At 39.0% G+C, this 21,324-nt stretch overlaps 1 protein-coding gene across 1 annotated transcript in view; it reads right to left on the minus strand.

Moving 5' to 3' along the window:
* Positions 1-21,324, minus strand: part of PCDH15 (protocadherin related 15) — a gene marked incomplete at its 5' end in the record, with an annotated part of 435,974 nt that overhangs the window by 250,049 nt on the left and 164,601 nt on the right. The window contains 3 exons of the mRNA XM_081330024.1: positions 3,029-3,178; positions 12,013-12,147; positions 20,541-20,747. Coding sequence (XP_081186150.1) covers positions 3,029-3,178; positions 12,013-12,147; positions 20,541-20,747 — 492 coding nt within the window. The remainder of the gene's footprint in view (positions 1-3,028; positions 3,179-12,012; positions 12,148-20,540; positions 20,748-21,324) is intronic.

Raw genomic sequence — 21,324 nt, forward strand, 5'->3', positions numbered from 1 at the left:
CTGTATTTATTATTAAATGATCTGAAAAATTTTCATGATCAGTGGGCCAATAACTATTATAAACTTTTTAAATATAGAAAGTATGGATGAATCAATGGAGAATACTTGTAGCTCAGAGTTGAAATGAGGGGTTCTTGGTGCTCTCTGAACTTGCTTGTTTTCTTGCAGACATTTCATTACCCTAACTCAGGGGTAGGCAACCTCGGCTCTTTTATGACTCATGGACTTCAACTCCCAGAATTCCTGAGTAAGCTATGCAGACTCAGGAATTCTGGGAATTATTTATTTATTTATTTATTAATGGGACTTATATCCCGCCCTATCTCCCGAAGGACTCAGGGCGGCTAACAACAATAATATGCAATAAATACAGAAATTAAGATAAAATTAAAATTAAAGGCCTCTGTGCAATAAATTAAAATTAAAAATTAAAAATAAATTAAAAATTAAAAATAAATTAAAAATTGTAAACATAATTAAAATCCCTGTCAGTCCAGGTCAGCCAGGTGAAAAAAGGAGTGTTTTGAGGCCGCGGCAAAAGGACTGGAGATCTTGGGCCATCCAAAGCTCAGGGGGGAGCTGATTCCACAGGGCTGGCGCTCCCACAGAGAAGGCCCTTCCCCTGGGGGTCGCCAGCCGACATTGTCTAGCCGACGGTACCCTGAGGAGGCCTTCTCTGTGTGAGCGTACTGGGCGATGGGAATTCGTTCCTGGTAGCACATGGTCCTGCAAGTGTTGTTGTTGTTGTTAGCTGCGAAGTCGTGTCCGACCCATCGCGACCCTATGGACAACATTCCTCCAGGCCTTCCTGTCCTCTACCATCTTCTGGAGACCATTTAAGCTCACGCCTACTGCTTCAGTGACTCCATCCAGCCACCTCATTCTCTGTCGTCCCCTTCTTCTATTGCCCTCGATCTTTCCCAGCATTAGGCTCTTCTCCAGTGAGTCCTTCCTTCTCATTAGGTGGCCAAAGTATTTGAGTTTTAGCTTCAGGATCTGGCCTTCTAAAGAGCAGTCAGGATTGATCTCCTCTAGGACTGACCAGTTTGATCGCCTTGCAGTCCAAGGGACTCGCAGGAGTCTTCTCCAGCACCATAGTTCAAAGGCCTCAATTTTTTGGCGCTCAGCCTTTCTTATGGTCCAACTTTCACTGCCATACATTGCAACTGGGAAGACCATAGCCTTGACTATACGCACTTTTGTTGACAGGGTGATGTCTCTGCTTTTTAGTGTGCTGTCTAGATTTGCCATGGCTTTCCTCCCCAGGAGCAAGCGTCTTTTAATTTCTTGGCTACAGTCCCCATCTGCAGTGATCTTGGAGCCCAGGAAAATAAAATCTGTCACTACCTCCATTTCTTCCCCATCTATTTGCCAGGAATTGAGAGGGCCAGATGCCATGATCTTGGTTTTCTTAATGTTAAGTTTCAACCCAAGTTTTGCACTCTCCTTCTTCACCCGCAACAAGAGGCTCTTTAGTTCTTCTTCACTTTCTGCCATTAGAGTGGTATCATCTGCGTATCTTAGGTTGTTGATATTTCTTCCGGCCTAAGCCATGTAGGGCTTTAAAGGTAAGTACCAGCACCTTAAATCTCATTGAAGTCCATGAGTCATAAAAGAGCCGAGGTATGTGGTTTATGTATGTATCAAAGAAGACACACCAGGAGTGCAGTGGGCCTTGGGGCAGCTGCTGCCAGATAAAAGAAGGTGCGTGAGTGTGTGCAAGTGATACGGGCAGTTCAGCATGACTGTGGCTTGGGGTGGCCACTGATGAATAGGACAAGGTGTGCAAGGTTGTGCCAGTGATGGGGAAGTGCAGAGGGAGTATAGTGAAGTTCAGAGAGGGGACACCGGTGGGGCACACATACCTAAGCAACTTGTAATTTTCCCCTGCTGGCTTCCTTATTGACTTTGCTTGTGGGAAGCCAGCAGGAAAGGTCACAAATTGTAACCATGTTTCTGTGGAATGCTGCAACTATACAAGCACAACACTCAGATCACAATCACATGACCACTATGGTGCTTTGATAGCTGGAACTTTGAGGACCAATCACAACAACTTATTCAAAAGAATCATAACTTTGAACGATCATGAAACAGCATCAACCAATGATTACTTTTAGAGGATAGGTGATTTTCAAAAATTGTTTTGAAGGAGTAATTTAAATCAAGTACCTATACAGAATTAAAAATATAAAATGTGAATCTATCTTTAGCATAAACCTTTCAATTTCAAGGTAATTTCTAATAGTTTGAAAGTCATATCAAGCTTTCAAAGCGTGTTATTGATCATGCTTGGGAAAAAAAAATGTGGAACCAAAATTCAAGGTAGGGCAAACTAATTTAAAAACTGAAGTCTTTGCCAAGCTTTAAGGCACTACATTACTTAAAATCCTCATGCCACCATCATTCACAATGCATACAAAAAGTTGGCTGAATAATTACCATCGGGACAAATATTTATCACAGCAACAATTTATAGCATGGTAAAGAAAATTGATAGTAATTATTTGATATTTGTCATAAAAATCTAATAATATTGGCAACGGAATATTTTGTCAACTTGTTAGAGGAAGCACCAACTTAACAGTGAAGGAGCAATTAGTTTGTCTGTTGTCAAATATGAGTCTATTTGGCTAGCAAACATGTCAAATTGTAAGCCTAGCTGACTTTCTAGAAGATTCTAGTAAAGAGCAAAGTTCCTAAAAACAATTTAATTCCTCCTACTTAAATTTTTAATTTTTAAATTAATCTTTATTTAAACATTTTTCAAGAACAAAACATGTAATGAAAAAAGAAAAGTGCTGATAAAAGAATAAAGAAATGAAAAAAGGCGAAAAAGAGAAAAAAATGGGAAAAGACAAAATGTAAAGCAATAAAGCAATAATAAATGCAATTGAATTTTATACTCTCTCTCTAAGGTTATATCATAATCCCTTTGTTCCATAACACAAATTTATTTTCCCAGGTCTTATTATTTTTATTTTAAAAAAATGGCTGAAAACTTAGAGAGAAAAAACTGCTCTATTACCTTGATAACGCTTTCTCCAGGCCTCATGTCTGTGTAGATCTTGACATTATATGATATGTTTGAGAAGGTTGGAGAATTATCATTTGCATCAAGCACAAAAATATTGACTGTGACTGGCAAACTTTCTTGTACTCCATCGGAAGCTGTAATCTTCAGAATAAATAGATGTAAAAAAATAATGTATATAAAATCCAAGGAGACATTCTGCTTCTGGTTGTTATTACTAAATTACTAAGTTATTAGTTTGAATACTTAGAAACCAACTCCTTTTAAGCCATCTCTAATCATGTATTTAATATGCATAAAATACATTTCACATATAGATGCATTGGAAAAAATCATTCGCATTTAAAAAAGTCATTTAAAATTAAAATTATTATTTTATGATATTTTTTAAAGATCCCATTCTCCATTATGAATGGTGTATGCTTAATTCCCATTTTAAATGACTCATTATAGATCTGATTGATTTTAGTGGAATTAAAGCTGTTCTCATTTAGACTGGAATTAATCTATATATTTTTTTCACGTTCAACTGAATTTAAAAACAAAGGTATTTATTGTCTATAGCAGTGTTTTTCAACCTTTTTTGGGCAAAGGCACACTTGTTTCATGAAAAAAATCACGAGGCACTCCACCATTAGAAAATGTTAAAAAATTTAACTCTGTGCCTATATTGACTATATATAAAGTAATTCTCTTGAATAGGAATCAAATAAACACAAAGAAAGTATTTTATAATTACTTTTCAATTTTTCCCACGGCACACCAGGCAACATCTCGCGGCACACTAGTGTGCCGCGGAACAGTGGTTGAAAAACACTGGTCTATAGGAATCCAAAAATAGTTTTAGATTAACATAATTGTTGGTGTCTGATATGTAAAAAATGTCTCCTCACATAAAAATAATTCTAACAAATTTCCAATGATTATCATGTGGATAAAATATTCATAAGTGTGGATCATCATTTTGTTTCTTTTTTTAATCCAAGGAACATACTTTCATTATATTTTTCACCTTTCAAGGGCTGTAATAACATAGATTTGTATATACTCTTTATTACTGTCACTACCCAGCAAATGAAAGAGTTAGCTTTTTAAAAAAATAAAACAAAGAACATAGCAAGCGACAGCATTAGAAAACATAAACATTACCTGAAAAAAAATTAGACACCTGAGGTCTAAAATGTTACAAGATGTTGATAAAAGGGTACTGTAATGTATTGGGTTTTGGTCTTACTAAAGGGTATCACGTGAGGTTAATTGCTGGAAGGTTGTTTAAGCAGGGAAGCTGGCTAACGGCTCATGGCTCCTCAGACAACCCATCTCCAGCGCCGCCATTGGCTGCTTCTAAGGCATCAATAGGTTGCTTTAAACCTATTGGCCGCCACCTAGAGGCCAGGGTATAAATAGCTGCATTCGCAGCCCTGTTTCTCAGTTCAGTTCCAGTAAGCAAATAAAGAATGATTCTTGCTGAATTCACTTGCCTCGTCTCATCAATCAAGCAACGAACCCAGTATATAACACTGGCGACGAGGGTGGGATCCTGCTTCTCCAACAGAGCTGAGAGTCACTAGGGGAGAGGCCGAACGCACCTGGCGGGAAAAGCAATCCCCCCCATGGTCGGCCTAGCACAGCCACGCTAGCGACCACACGCCCAGAAAATCAGTCCCTGGGCATACAGAGGAGCAGAATAAGAAGACGCCGAGCCCCAGCTGCGAAGACCAGCAGAAATGGCAAAGGTCAGAAAGCTGGAAGAATTTGATATAGCTCACCCAGAAAGATGGTCTTCATACCTATCCAGGGTCGAGAACTATCTCCGTGTGAATCAAGTTGCCGAGGACAGCCTGAAGGCCACTATGCTCCTCTGTGTGTACAGCCCAGCCACGTTCAAAATCGCAGAGAACTTGTTCGCGCCAACGCCATTGGAGTCCATGACTTTCGCGGACTTGAAGAAACGGCTCGGCGACCATTTCCAGCCCAAACTATCAGTAATCGCTTGGCGCCACGCATTCGAACAGAGGGTTCAGCAACAATGTGAAACAGCATCTGAATTCATCGCGGCATTGAGGCAGGCCGCACGCCTGTGCCAGTTCTCTGACGTAGAGGAGAGGCTCCGAGACTGGCTTGTCTGCGGTCTCCGAAATCGAGAGTTACAGCAAAAACTCTTCACCAAAGAGACTCTGTCATTCCCAGATGCACTGAAAGAGATTATGGTGGATGAAGCCTCTGGCGGGGCCGTACGAGCCATGCGGCCTGCCAAAACAGCAAAGCACGAGGAAGCCATCTACCATGAGGATGCCAAATACATGGAAGACCCCAAAGACAACACGGAAGTTGACAAGCTACAAAGGCACAACGACCAACAGTGTCACAGCGACAAGCAACAAGGGGCAACTTACAAGGTAAATCCCTTTCTTAGGTGCCCAGGGTGTGGTGGCTGCCACCAACGCACAGACTGTAGGTTCTGGACAGCCACGTGCTGTGCCTGTGGGAAAACTGGCCACATCGTGTCTGTCTGCAGAGGTCGCCAGAGGGCCAGCAATCGAATCACCAGTCGGACATTCTGATTAGGAGAGGTACCGGGCCCCCGGGGCAGTATAGCATAGGGTTTTGCTCCAGCTGCAGAAGCATTTGCCACATAGAAGCTCGCCACCCTATTAAACCGAAGTATAGACTTCAGGTGGGGCTGCAAGGGGTCCCTTGCAAGATGGAGCTGGACATGGGTTCAGCCATATCCATTATATCACTTCAGACATTTAACTTTGTCTGCAATTGCAGCGAGAGATGGGCCAAGCTGAGACCATCTGACATTATACTGACCGACTTCCAGAATGCCAGCGTCGCAGTCAAGGGTGAGGCCACACTGGCTGTCATATTTAAGGGGTTTTCTGGGCACCTGGATGTAGTCATAGTAGGGGATCAGCAAACGAGCCTGATTGGGCTCGATTGGTTTGATGCACTAGGCATCCAAGTAACCGGAATCAACCGGATGCAAGTCACGAGTCTAGTGACAGTATGCGAGGAATTCGCAGATGTGTTTGACTCAGGTCTGGGGACATACTCGGGTCCACCAATAGCATTTAAACTAGATCCTACTGTAGTGCCAGTCAGGATTAAACCTCGTAGAGTGCCATTTGCTCTTAAACACAAAGATGCTGAGTTAAACTCGTAGGACAGGGAGTACTTCAGCCCGTAGATGGGGGTGAATGGGAGACCCCAATCGTCACACCACTAAAAGCCAACAGGGAGGTCAGAATCTGTGCCTGTTACAAATGCACAATTAATTGTGCACTGAAACAGCATGCATACCTGATACCAGTAGTAAGCCACATCCTAGCATCCTTACAAGGTGGTAAATTTTTGCAAAATTAGATTTGGCTCAGACCTACCAACAGCTTCCTGTAGACGAGGCCACAGCTGCAGCACAGACAACTGTAACCCACAGGGGGACGTTTAAAGTAAAATGCCTGCAATTTGGGGTCAGCGTAGCCCCTGGCATTTTTCAAGGCATTATGCTCAAGGGCATTTTGGGGGTTTGCCCCTATTTCAATGATGTGCTCATTGCTGGTGAGTCCACTGAGGTGCTGGCAAGAAGGTTCAGAGCCATCCTTCAAAGGCTGCGTGATGCAGGCCTCAAACTTAAAAAGAATAAGTGTAGTATTGGAGTCCCTTCAAGTGAGTTCTTGGGTTTCCATATCAATGCCGACGGCATCCACCCTGCTGAGTCAAAAGTGAAAGCCATTCAGATGGAGAGCTTCAGGCATTCCTAGGCCTCCTAAATTTTTACCATGCATTCCTTCCTAACAAGGCCGCAGTGGCAGAGCCGTTACACCAGTTCTTGGACAAACATACTGCATGGAAGTGGACTAGTGTTCATGAAAAAAGCTTTCAAGCATTGAAGGCTCTACTGTCCGTCAGTTCTACGATCACTCACTTCAAGGAATCAATACCAGTATGCCTTGCGTGTGATGCATCCCCATACGGGGTGGGGGCTGTCCTAAGTCACTTGTAGAGCATTGGGACTCAAGTCCCAATTGCTTTTTATTCCATGACAGTGTCCTCTGCAGAGCGTAATTACGCACTAATTGATAAGGAGGCATTGGCCATAGTAGCTGGAGTAAAAAAATTCCACGACTACTTATACGGCAGGGAATTCACAGTCTTCACAGACCACAAACCACTATTGGGGTTATTCACTATAGACAGACAGACACCCCACATCTTATCCCCTAGAATGTTAAGATGGTCCATTTTTTATTGGCTTACAGCTTTAAGCTAATTCACAAACCCAGCAAGGATATGGGCCATGCAGATGGCCTGAGCAGGCTTCCACTGCCTCATATCGAACCAGATCCGGCCCCAGCGGCCCACGTTTTGTCCATTCAGGACTTGCCGGAGTTCCCCCTCCACGCGGGGGACATAGCCGCAGAAATGACAGCAGACAAGACACTAAGCAGAGTGCTATCTTGGGTCCACACAGGGTGGCTAGAGAAAAGCCCGGGTCCTGAGTTCCAGAGCTACTTCACAAGGAGACGCGAGGTCTCAGCTCGTAAGGGTTGTATTCTATGGGGGAACAGGGTCATTGTTCTTACCTCATTAAGGGACAGGGTATTGCAATCACTTCATGAAGGTCATCTGGGTATTGTTTGCATAAAAGCTTTGGCACAAAGCTATTTATGGTGGCCAGGATTAGATAAAGCCATTGAAGCTCAAGTACATGGGTGTTACACGTGTCAGCAGTCTAGGCCTGAAATGCCGCATGCTCTGATCCATAGATGGGAGGAGACACACACACCCCTGGTTGAGGATTCATATAGACTTTGCTGGGCCCTTTCAGGGACAGTTATTTCATATAGTGGTAGACAGCCACTCTAAATGACTGTAAGTTATACCAATTGCAAATATGATTACTGCTAGGACCATCCAGGTGCTTAGGAAACTCTTTGCATTGCACGGGCTGCCAGACGTCATAGTGTCCAATAATGGGGCCCAATTTACTGCGGCAGAATTTCAGGCTTTCCTGAGGGCAAACCTCATTAGGCATGCAACACCGGCTCCATTTCACCCATCTAGTAATGGGCAAGCTGAATGAATGGTGCACACCACAAAAGAATCACTAAAGCGCATAGTGAATGGGGACTGGCACCACAGACTGGCCGACTTTTTGCTCTGCCAACATTCCACACCATGCATGGCAACGGGCAAAAGCCCAGCAGAGCTGCGCTGGGGAAGGCGACTAATCACGAAACTGGACAGGTTGCACCCAGACCGGGTGGCAGCAGAGGCCTCCCACCCAAGACCCCCAAGGGGGTTGCAAGTGGGTGACGGGGTGTGGGCCCAGAACTATGGGCATGGGAACTTGTGGGTGTCAGGGAAAATCACCAAAACATCGGGCCCTCTCTCATACGAAATGGGCCTAGAAGGTGGGCGAGTCGTTCTTCGCCATATTGATCAGCTTAGGAAGCATATTCCAGAACAGCCACAAAGCAAGGACTTTGTCCCAGGTCCCATCCACGGGCCGCAAACTGGCAACCAGGCTGATCAATCCATATGCTCTGAGGACCCAAGCAGTCAAAGCAACGGGGAGGTGGTCATAGAGGGGCAAAGCCCGGGAGTGCAACATGGGGCCCCTGATGGAGAAAGTCAACCAGAACACTACAGCCGCTGTGCTAACTCTGCGGAAGGATTAGACTTTGGGGTGGGCCGACCTGGAATGGCCACCCAGAGAATTCCGAGTCAGCCAGACTTGCTTGAACTTATGGACCCTGGTCTACCCAGCCCGGCGGGCAAGCTGGTGGACCGGGGAGTGCCTGGCTCTCCCAGGCGTTCTACAAGGGTTCGCAAGCGTCCTGCGTATTTACAAGATTTTGTTCCAAAATAACTGAGCTATAATGTTGTATGTGTTATTGAATTGCTACTAGCCAGGAGAGCCTCTGTATTAGCAAACAGAAAAAGGTGTACTTTTGCATACTTCTTTTTGTATCTCTGTAAAACTTGTAATTGCTGTAGTCATCCCTTTTGTTATTATAATATGTGTACATTCTAGGGGGGAGGGGTGTGATGTATTGGGTTTTTGTCTTACTAAATAGTATCACGTGGGGTTAATTGCTGGAAGGTTGTTTAAGCAGGGAAGCTGGCTAATGGCTCCCAGCTCCTCAGTCTCCAGTGCCGCCATTGGCTGCTTCTAAGGCGTCAATAGGTTGCTTTAAACCTATTGGCTGCCACCTAGAGGCCAGGGTATAAATAGCTGCATTCGCAGCCCTGTTTCTCAGTTCAGTTCCAGTAAGCAAATAAAGAATGATTCTTGCTGAACTCACTTGCCTCGTCTCATCAATCAAGCAACGAACCCAGCATATAACAGGTACATAGCGATTTGTTTGTTTGTTGTTTGTTTGTATCCCACCTTTATTATTTTTACGAGTAAGTCAAGGCAGTGAATATATCCAACACACCTTCCTTCTCTTACAACAACAACCCTGTGAGGTGGGTTAGGCTGAGTATGATGGGCCCAAAATGACCCAGCTGCATTCGTGTCTCAGGTGGGACTTGAATTCACCGCCTGCCGCTTTCTAGTTTGGTGCATTAACCACTAGACTAAACTGGTAGGAATAAAGCCTACATAAGGGGTTTTATTAACAATTTTCAATTTTTTTCAACAAACTATTGACAATTTAAAATAAAATACTGTAAATTAAGGTAAAAATACTTTAAAATAAAGTAGTTATCAGGAATGTCAGTTTCAATGAATTGGACAGATCAGGGAGATAAGAAGCAAAAACAGCTTCATGCCTTGTGGAGACCTAAATCATTTATAAATGTTGCAGTTCCTGCAGTAATGTAATTATCATTTGGTCACTTTGCAAGTGAAGTGCATTTATGGCAATTGCAGCATCCCATAGTCAAGTGAGTGATATTTGTGTACTTCCCAATCAGCTTGTGACAAGCAGAATTAATGGAGAATGCAGAAAAAACCTTGTAAATTGCAATTATGCAATATTTCTCTTAACAAGTGCAGTGCTACTGATGGAGAGGGAAGTACTGCCATAAATCCATGCTGGTTACATGATTTTCAGATCCCAATTGTGGTCGCTAAATGAGGACTACCTTTATTGATATGTTGTTGTATCCTATTCAAGAGGCAAAGCTCTCATATTAGAAAAAAAATTGGCTGTGCTTGAGTGAACTTTCTCTTTGTCCTTAATCCGTTTTTCCCCCCAAAAAAGTTTTGCTTCCTGAAAAATGTTTGGTGATTATGAACACAAAATTGAACACAAAAGTAATTTCAGAATGGCTGTACCACGTAGGAATCTTGAGAAATATGAAATTAACTTCTATTGACTATAATGTATTTAGCCACATAAAGTTCTGACATGCTGCATGGGTTCAATAGGGTTAAAAGTCTTTGGCTGCTGATTTTTGCTTGCATTCACTGTCCAGTGCATCTCACTGCAGTGTCCAGCATTGATGGATTCCAGTTGCTCTGATACCATTTTTTTCATTGTGGCAATGTCCTGGTAAAAACCTTTCACCATGTTTATCACTGACTGCAGCTAGATGATTGGGGAAGAAGTCCAAATAGGAATGTAGAAAATAAATCTTCAGTGAAATGTTGCACTTCATTGTCTTGTATGCTTAACAAGTTAGTTAACCAGTAGTTTGGTGTTCTGTTGTTGCCAAGAAAATTTTCAAGAACATCCTTAAATGCTTTCCAGGGTTTTTTCTCTGGCTCCGCTAACAGATCTTCAAACCCCTTGTCATTGACGACATATATAATCTGTGGACCAACAAAAATGCTTTCCTTAATCTTGGCATCAGTTATTCTTGGAAACATCAGTCTCAAATAAATGAAAGTCTTCATTTTCCTTGTTCATCATTTTCACAAAAGTTTTCAACAGTCAGAATTTTATTTGAAGGGGAGTCAAAAAATATCTTTGTCGCATCAACAAGTGGCTTACAGTATGTGCCATATTTTTCTGACCTGAAACCAAATTCTTTCAGAGTGTTTAATCTATTGTGAGTCTCTTGCATGGCTGTCCTATTTACACATGTGACAACAGTACTTGGTATAACTGAGCTGCATTCCAAGCAGCAAAGGCATTACTTTTAGATCTCCCTGATATTCCAGTTGTCTTTGGTATACTGAATGTGCTTTAACAACATTTCCATGTTTTTGTATATTTCTTTCATGTTTGCAACATAGCCAACAGGTACTGAAGGGTGCACACTGCCACGGTGTAAAAACAGAAGATTTCTATAAAATGGTATTTTCATGATTTGCAGTAAAAAATCTATAGGATTCACCCACTACCCACACCCTGAAGTATTCAGGAAGCAAAATCCAGGGTTTCTTACAATTTTTAAAGAAATGCTAGGTTTCAGAGGAGCACAGTTTGAAAACATTGGTCTGAAGTATGAAAGCTGCATTCAATAAATGACCAGATCATTCCTGGAGACAAAAACATATCACTTGTGCTGGGGCAACATTTAATCATTTGCCATAACCCAAGACTAGAACTGATGGCTTACATTAAAGATAGATAGATATCACTGGATAGTTTCTAGCAGAATTTGGACAACTATGTATTGGGAATCCCGTGGTTCTATATTTTTTTAGTTTTCCTTTGATATCATTTCAAGTGTTTCTCAGAAAGTCCAATGAGTTGGTCAGGGCTAATCTTAAACTCTAATCCTACCTTTCAAACTGTATGGTTGAATGTATATTAAACACTTCACCATATCAACTAGAGACCCATCAGCTACATTTGTATAACTACATAGCTTTGTTAATTTTAACCTTACTTACTTGCTATTTTATACGTTACGCAAGGTCTGATCATTTTATTATGTTCCATAGCTTGTTCAATTCTGTGAAATTCTAACAGTTTTCTTAAGATCTCTGTCAAATTAAATTTTCAGTTTTGCAATAGTTGAAAAAATTACCAGTGCCATTCTGACAAAACTCTTAAAATCACATTGCTTACCGAAAATGTGTACAACTGCTGAAATTCTCTGTCAACTGGCTGGAGTAAGGTGAGGTAACGGGCTATTCCATTCTGAGTCACGGTGAAAAATGTATTGTAATCATTTAGAAACAGATGGAGCAGTGGGTCCTTTGTCTTCAAAGTAAAACAAGATGATAATTACATTCTCAAAGGGATAATAACAATATATACATATACATAAAGACTACTTTAATGATAGCATTAGATATTTGGATTAACAATGACATTCAGGAGAAAAATGCAATCAACATAAATTGCTGGAATAGCAATTTCTCTTTTGAATTGGAGGGAGATATTGGAAAATAAAGCCCCATTCCCACTTCACTGCTTTTAACCAAAATATGAAAGACAAAGCTCCATTATTTCCCTCAGTAACTAAGACTCTGATCATAGCAGGTTTAGGACAATTTGGTAATTAACATTTATTTCTATAACAAACTTAAAAAAGCAATGGGAGGTTGAGAACCCTAGCCATCTGCTATATGAACAAAAAACCTCCGACCATAGCAAAATACCTATTCGATTTATTGATGATATATTCACTAGAAAAGCCCATTCTGAACAACCTGAATTTTAATAAACAATGGAAAAAGGATAATTTCTGGTTCAATAGAACCAGCTTTCATTGAAGGTCTTGAGAAAACTGCCAGCATGCTTTATGCAGTTGGAAAGCACAGCAGCTTTGAAATTTTGGCAATTAGTTTGGAGCGGTGGATTTTGCAACATATAACAGAAGATTGAGATGTTAATTTTCATGGCTATGAATGAACTTTAAAAAAACAACAACAGAAAAAGGACCATATCATCTAGGGAAACAGAGTACAACAGTGACAGATTGATGGATCCCTCCAGTTTAATTCATATCATTTTATTGCATGTGAACAATTGCTACGAAATTGTTAAAAATATATAAAAAAAACAATCATCCTGACAAATTGCCTTCAGTGTAGCATAGCCTGACAATCCTTACTTTAACACTATAATCAAAGATGATGAGATGCAAAACAATTAAAAATAAGCAAGTCAGAAACTCTGCAGAAATAGCACACTCTTTTCTCTACATTCCTGAATTTCATTCTTGACTTGATTTATTCCAATTTTGTGCAGAATAGCTAATTCTACCCTTCTGAATAAGTAAGACAACCCTATGCACCAGAGAAATAGCAAGTATCCTTTGGACAGTATCCTTTGGACAGTATCCTTGAGATTAAATAGTATTTTCCCAGATAAAGGATGATGTGCTAACAGAAAACCATTGGGCTCCAAGGCAATACAGAGAAATAAAGGGCTGTTTTAATACCATCGATTTTCAGTCCAAAAGCCACAGTATTGAGACTTTCCCTTTCCAAAAATATTGCAATGATTTTTTCCTGTCTCTTCATGTAATGATACTTAATAATGGGGAAAAATTACATTATTATGATGAAGATATTTAGCATGCCAGTTCATCTGTTGATTAATTGGAAACTTAAGATTTTTGAATTATCTGTAAAGAAATACAGCTATTCCTTGACTTTCAACCATCCATTAAGCAACCATTTGAAGTTACAACGGTACTGAAAAGAGTGACTTACAACTACCCCTCACACTTAAAGCCACTGCAGCTTCTCACAAGATCATGAGATTAAAATTCAGGTACTTAGCAACAGGCATGTTTTTACAATGGATGCAGCATATCCCAGGGTCACGTGATTGCCATCTGTACCCAGCATTCTTCCAACAAGCAGCATCAATAGTGGGAGCCTGATTCACTTAATGACTTCATGATTTACTTAGGGAGACTTTAACTTTCTTGGCTGGGTTATCTGTGTTTTTACAGTTGAGGAGGTCTGATGGTCACTACAATCATTTGAAAGGAACCAGCAATCAGGGAAAGAATTCCAAGTATTTTTTTCATTCTTGATATATTGAGTTTTTTCTCCCTATTGGTTCTGTCTTACACATTAAACTTGAGATCTAGCAGTATTACAGAAAAGACTGCTATATATATATAGATAGCCAAATGCATGAAACACAAAGTACAATTGGGAAAAATATTCACTCATGCTTCTACTATTAGTTATAGAAGTAGTTTTTACTGCATTAAGTGGTTCTCGCTCATAAGCATATTAAGTATATTTAAAGAAAGGATACATTTCTTTAAATTAATTTGGTTAATTCTATTCTGATTTTAATTTTTGCTTGCTTAATTTTTCTTGATGGACAGCTGTAGAAACTTGTTTAATAAGTAAAATAATAAATAAGCATTAATATGACAAGCTAGTTTGTATTTCTTGTGTAGGAAAATGAAAGCTTTCACTTTTCATTTTTGAAATGAGTAATCTAGCTTTAGCTTTGAAACCAAATGATGACATTTGCTTTAACAATTAGTTTACAAAGAAAGCACAAAGAATTGTGATAGTTTCAAACACTATTGTGTAAAATACTTTTTGTATAAAAGAAAATAAATAAAAAAACCTTCAAGAGGTAAAAGGTAAAAGTAACACATCAAAAAGAAGGTACACTTAAAATACCTACAGGAATGGCACCTGATGGAATCTAAAAAGCAAAAATAAACAAATAAACAGATTAAGTAGAAACACTTGCCTCTATGTAATACATACTACCCAGTAAAATAATCTATTGAAATAATGGAGAAGGCTGGGTGATCAATATTTATTACGCAAACTTTAGACACCTCAGTAAAAGATTACAAGTATGGGTTGAAATGAACTATTATATCAAATGCTAAATTACTCTTAATAGCTTTCCATTATATGATTGAAGGGCAGGGACTCATACTGTATGGTTTTGTTTTTCTGCTGATGTGCTGCTTGTACCATTGGATTATTTGTCTGAATTTTAATTTACAACCAAATGCTAGTTCTCAGAAGGCTAAAAGAAAGGAAAAACTCTTTAGTAAAATATGGAGGTGTATTAAGTCATTTCCCTTATATTACGTATCTGGCTTTTAATTGTTTTTCATTATATTGGGCCTTTTGGTTTATCCAGCATTTATTCTGAAGCCAATTGAGATGAGTTAAGGATGACTGTGGATTTTCAATTATTCATTTCAGTTATTACATCTTCAACAGCATGACTATGAATCAAGGCTCAAGTTCATTACATTAAAGTCTCACAAATGAACTTCCTGCCTAGCTTGTGAGTGGTGCTTGTTCTTAATTATTTATTATTATTTAGCGTATGGCTGGTCACACACAATATTAAAAACATTTCATATTTACAAGTTAAAAGAGTTAAAACAATTAAAAGGAAGCAGTAATAAAACCTAAGAGGAAACCAGAAATAACATTTCAGAGTTTGATGTCGAGTTTGGAAATCCAGTCAGTAGCTACCATTGTTACGCAGAGGAAGTCCTTAAAATCTCCTGGCTATTTTCTATTAATGCATTCCCTCACTATATGTTGGATAGTCTGTCGGGAAGCCCCGCAATCACATTGCGCTGAAGATGTCTTCCCCCATTTATACAAAGAATCAGCACACACCCCATGAGTCGTTCTAATTCTATTGTATGTCACGCATATGTGTTGGGATAAATTGAACCCTGGAGGTATATTATTAGGATTAATATGCTCAAAAATATCTTGGGAGGTATAGCTATTCCATGCTTCCATCCACTTTTGTGTGATGCTCTGATGTTTGGCCAGCAGCTTAAGAGCTGTAAGGAGTGGTGGATTTCTTGACCTCTTAAAAGAACAGAGGTATAACCATGAATGGGTAGAGAGGGGTTTAGCAGGATCTTACTATACTCCCGAATAAGAGCTTCTTGTCGTCGTAAGTGCGGGGGGAGTATATGGCTAAGAACTTCTAGCCAGTGAATAGGTGTAGATTTTATGCACCCAGTAATTAATTTCATCGTATAGTTAAGTTGAACATCGACAAGTCTTGTATGTGGGCTGTTTATCCATACAGGTGCGCAATATTCTGCTACAGAGTAGCAAAGCCCAGGGGCTGTGCATCAAAGAGTTGGAGCTGAAGCTCCCCAAGTTGTTCCGCATAGTTTTTGCAGAATGTTATTTCTGCTGTTTACCTTGGCAGCCAAATTCTGAATATGTTTTTTAAAAGACAGAGTCCTGTCTAGGGTGACCCCCAGGAATTTTGGTGTAGCCTCATATGGGAGCAATTTATTATTTAGGTATACATTGAGTTCTCTTTTTGCTAATTTATTATTCTTAATAAGTTAGATCTCATACACTTTGTGAAGAAATCAGCCTGTGCTCTATAACTGAGATTTGCTAGATTAGCTAATGTGCTTGAAGAGACTGTGTAGCATTTAGCATATCAATTTAGATTTTGAGCAGGGTGGTTACTAACATTTACAAATAATCCACTTTTTCTCAAGCCCAAACTTTCTTTTGTCATTGTGAAATTTCAACATGGAATCCTAATGTCAATAGTACTTGAAAGAGCAAATGTTTCCCCAAAGGAAACCGGAAATTCTGAATTGATCTGCTGAATAAACATGAAGTTGGATAGGATTGATTATTCAAATGGGATCAATAAGTTTGTGGATTGGAGAAACTCTGCATTGCTATAATAGATCACAACCTGCTGAACTGTAAGTACAATGTTTTAGACTGATGTCCTTCTATTGGAGTGATAGACATTTAATATAGTTTATCCCAGGAGACTTAGGGATTCTGGGCAATTCCTGGACTTCTGATTCCAATTGTGATTTACCTTCATTATAGCATAGTGAGTGGGAACATGATATTAAACAATCACTCTCTAATATCCCTTCTTATCCTTCAACTAAAAAATATTAACTAGCTTATTTGCTCTATTGGTTATAGAACTGAAAGAAGCAAAACAATACATGAGGCACATATTTAATTAGCAGCATGATCAAATATAAGTAAAAGTCATCCAGATCACTAATATTTGCAAAGCAGCCAGTTTCTATCTGTATTTAATATTTAAGTAGCTGTTTGATGGAGGTTTCTTAGTGACTTAGGGAAATTAACTGTTTGGAAATTGGGAATCTTTACAGATCTTCTGTAATAATGTCATGAAATTAGAAAGGAATAAGATTTCTTTTCCTCAAAATGCTTGTTTTATGAAATCTGCACACAGATTTTCCTTATTCCTGTAGTCTCTATACCTGAAGTGCTGAAATTGGAGTGATTCTGAGACCATGTCCAGTTTCCAGATCAAAATAATCAAGAAAGGTTAAACTCCATTCAAGAAGACTAATTTTCCTTTCCTCCTCCTTGCATATTACTACACATATCCTGGTCATATCAATCGGCAAATTATTCAACAGTATCTCTATATATGAATTGTCGAATTGTACAGGAAATTAAAATCTGCTGGAGAGCTGGGTCTCAAAAAACAGCAAACAAGCAACCTACTATAAATTTGAGCTAAATCAGATGAGGCATGTGGGAAAACATCCCAAGTACATACTACTAACCTCTACTCCCTATACTGTCCTAGGACCTTATGGTTTGATTTGGAAGTTAATAAAGAATCAACATGGAGGAAAATAATATGCTCAAATTTAGACAACTGCAGTGCCTGAAAGCAGTCACTATTAAAGTTTGAAAAGAATGTAATAGTCAACATTTTTAAAAAACTAATCTAATGTGGGCGAAAATGCCAAAGATGACATGTCAACGTGAGCCCTGATCTTGGTCCTTTACGTTTACTCAGAAAGGTTTAAACTTATGCCATAAATCTCCCATCAAATTATATCAGGATTGAAAGTGTCCAACTCTTAGTTGTGTCTCTTGGTATCAGGCCACCCAGCCAAACCAGACAAGGAACACAACAAGATGGACTAATTCTCATATTTTGTAGGCTAGAATAACAGAGTTTTGCGAGTCACAAACTTCCTGCCTCCACTTTTAACTGCTTGATCCAATAGGATGGGCACTTCTCAAATTTATGTCTCTTGACTGTTAAGTGACTGTGGGCTCCTCCTTATCTTGTCTGATTGTTTCCCAGGTAGCAGGTCTTCCCCTTGTTCCCCAAGGTCATTTATAAATCCCATTATACTTGGACTGCAATATTTTTTTTTTAAAAAAAACAATATTATCAAAATATGAAAGTTAATTTGCATTAGGGTGTATTTTGCCTTCCAACCAACTTTTTTTTTCTGATGCATTGCAAGATGCTGCTGAATAATATTATCCCAAATTTAAACCCTAAATGGCATTCAGAATTCTTTAGATCGTTTTTAAAAGAAAATTATTTGTCTTTATTTTAATTTGTTTAAACAACTGTATGTTCCAGAACTGATACTTAGTATGTAACTTCCAAGCTTTTATGGATAGATACAAATGGTAGCATTTATTTCAGCAAGTGTAGCTTTTCACTTTCAAGTATGTCAAGTATGTAAAGCCCTAAATGGCTTGGGTCCGGGATATTTGAGGGAACACCTGCTGCCAGCATCAAGTTCCCTTCATCCAGTGCGCTCACACAAGGAGGGTCTTCTCAGGGTGCCGCCTGTAAAAGACTGCCGGCGGATAACACCCAGGGGGAGGGCCTTCTCTGTGGGTGCGCCTGCCCTCTGGAACCAGCTGCCCGTGGAGCTTAGGACTGCCCCTGACCTTCGTTCATTTCGCCGGGACCTGAAGACCTGGCTCTTTGAGCTTTCCGGCCCAGACTGAGAATTTTTAACTGGGGTTTTTATTTTTAAGGGATGATTTAATCTTTTTTAATTGTTTTTAACTTTTGTATTGGTTTGGTTTTAAATACCCTGTAAACCGCCCTGAGTCCTTTGGGAAAGGGCAGTATATAAATCTAATAAAATTAAATAAATAAATAAATAAATAAATAAATAAATAAATGCACATTCTAAAAAAAGGGGGGATACCAATTTAACATATGATTGAAGGAACAAAGGGTCTCTCTGTGTGTTTTGAGGGTGGTAAGGGATACAAAAATCTCCAGGTTATGTTGCTGAGAGCCCACTGGCAATGTCTGATCTATTTGTATCGCTGAATGGATTTGCTGTTAGGGTTATACACTTTTTTGCTTGCATAGTGTTGTTTTATTCTGATACTATGAGCTGCCTAGCTAGACTTGATTGGACGTGGGCTGTGCCTAAGTAGAATAGAATCAATAAATAACTTTAATGCAGAGATATATGCTAATCTAAAAAGATACGCACAAAGCGAAAAGGGCAGCCAAGACGATCTGCAGATCAGTTAGGGATTAAAACGTGAGAAGAGTAGCTTTTCTCATTACTGAAAGATAAGATGTATCATATTTACCAATAGGAAGAGGAGTTCTCCCCCCACCCTGATAATTACCTGAGACTTAAGGAGGTAATCCTGTGTGGCTAAGAAGAATAAAATACACTGGGAGCTGCTGAAAGACATCAGCGTTTTTGAAGATTAGCTGCGCATGCTGAATTTTAACATTTTTTTTCTAACTCCTAAACTTGCTTTTCCTAGCTTTTCTTTCCTTCTCTGTTCTGCTATCTCTTCTTCCTCTTTTTCTTCTTCTAATGCAGTGATCCCTCTTCCTATCTCTTTTATTAGTCCCACCCACCCCCCATCTTTTTTTGTTGTTCCTCCTGAAAAAAAGAAAGGAAATGTGATGGTATATCTCTGTGTTTTTTTGGTGTGAAAGTGGTTCTCATGTGTGAATCAGAACGGCTAGAGTACACTGGGTAAGCAATTCTATAAATGGGATAAATGGAGTATCTTATATAACTCATGGCTTCTGTCTGGCAGGTATGTGAGTCTGTGTGACATGAACATATTTATTGCTGGGGAAAAAAATTATTTCAGCAACCTTGACAAGATAAAAAGTTGTAATTAGCTATATTTTATTCTATCTCCCATTTAGGGAAGAATCATCTTCAATAAAGGTTTATCTTTCTTTGGGGTAAACATGCCTACTTCAGGGGTGTCAAACTGCCAGCCCACAGGCCAATTGCATCATATGGACGCCGCGCCCACCCCAGCTCCGGCAATACAAAACAAAGTCACTATATGTTGCGACACATCACATGACGTGGCAAGTTTGACACCCGTAGTCTAATTCATAACTTTTAAAAGTATAGCAAGTCATTATCCTCTAATTATACCTATGTGTGAGATCATGTTCTATTTTTAATTCAAGCAGAATTTCAACTTTCTTTCCTCAGAATAAAAACCATTTCATTTTTCCCTTGAATATTAAAAAAGTTATATTGGATGGAGTTACCAAAATATCTTAGATATATCTTCTTTCTGTTAAACCTTGAGATTTATTTCTGCATGAATTTATTTAGTGGCTTGAACCAATAAGGCCAAATTAAAAACTAATTGGGGCCACAATCCTTATTATTTTGAATTCACTGTAGGCAAAAACTACTTCAATTGCTGAGCCCACTAGGGAAAATTTATTGTGTTTAGAATACAATTTATTGTGTTTGGAATATATCCTAGACACAAATGATTAACAATGAAAAAATTAATAGAAGGATAAATTGAATTTAAACTAAACAGAATTTAACATTTGGAACATCTGTTGCATATCCCCCAAAGCACAAATTGGTGTGATCAAATACAAACCTCTTCAACATCATTATCTAAAGCTATGATATGCAGTGGAGATGTCAAGTTCTGGTTATCAGAAATAGTTGTACCAACAGGGGAAGATTCTGAAATAAAACCTTCATAAGTTGATTTGGTGAAGAAAGGTTTCTGATTGTTTTCATCTAAAACTTCAATATGCAGATTAGCAAAGGCTGGAAGAGGATGACCATTGTCTTGTTCAGCCTGCAAAAGCAAAAAGTGAATGTATTATAAATTCCTGCTCCCATGTTTAACATTAATTGGTTTTAATTTTGTATTTTAGAGTGGAGATATATTTTAATGACTTGTTTGTATTTCTTTCTAATTGCAGCTGGATTATGTAGCAAAGCTAGATGCTAGCATTTCATTACATATTGCTGTAATGAATAACTAGAAGCAAGTCACAAACTATATAGACTATTTTTTTCCCTAAATGAAATTTAACTCATAAAAATAAACCTATTACACCTGGTGCAGTCATATTAAAACTACATTACAAATGTATCACAAAACTACACGGCACATTAGGAAATATGCAGGTAAGTCTGCACCCAGGTGAAGGTTTTCCCTGGTCTGTGGAAGTGATTTTTATTTTTTTTAAAAGGCAGGATAAAAAGACTACTAAATCTTTTGAACTTGGGCATTGAAAAACTCCTGAGAATACAATCAATAGTCAATAAAACAAACAAATAAAATAAAATAAAAACAACAAATAAATCGAGTAAATCAACTCAGAGTTTTCACTTAATGCATGAATGATCAGGCTTAAAATACCATATTT

This window comes from Vipera berus (assembly GCF_964194415.1).
Source record: "Vipera berus genome assembly, chromosome: 5".
In the NCBI taxonomy this organism is placed as follows: domain Eukaryota; kingdom Metazoa; phylum Chordata; class Lepidosauria; order Squamata; family Viperidae; genus Vipera; species Vipera berus.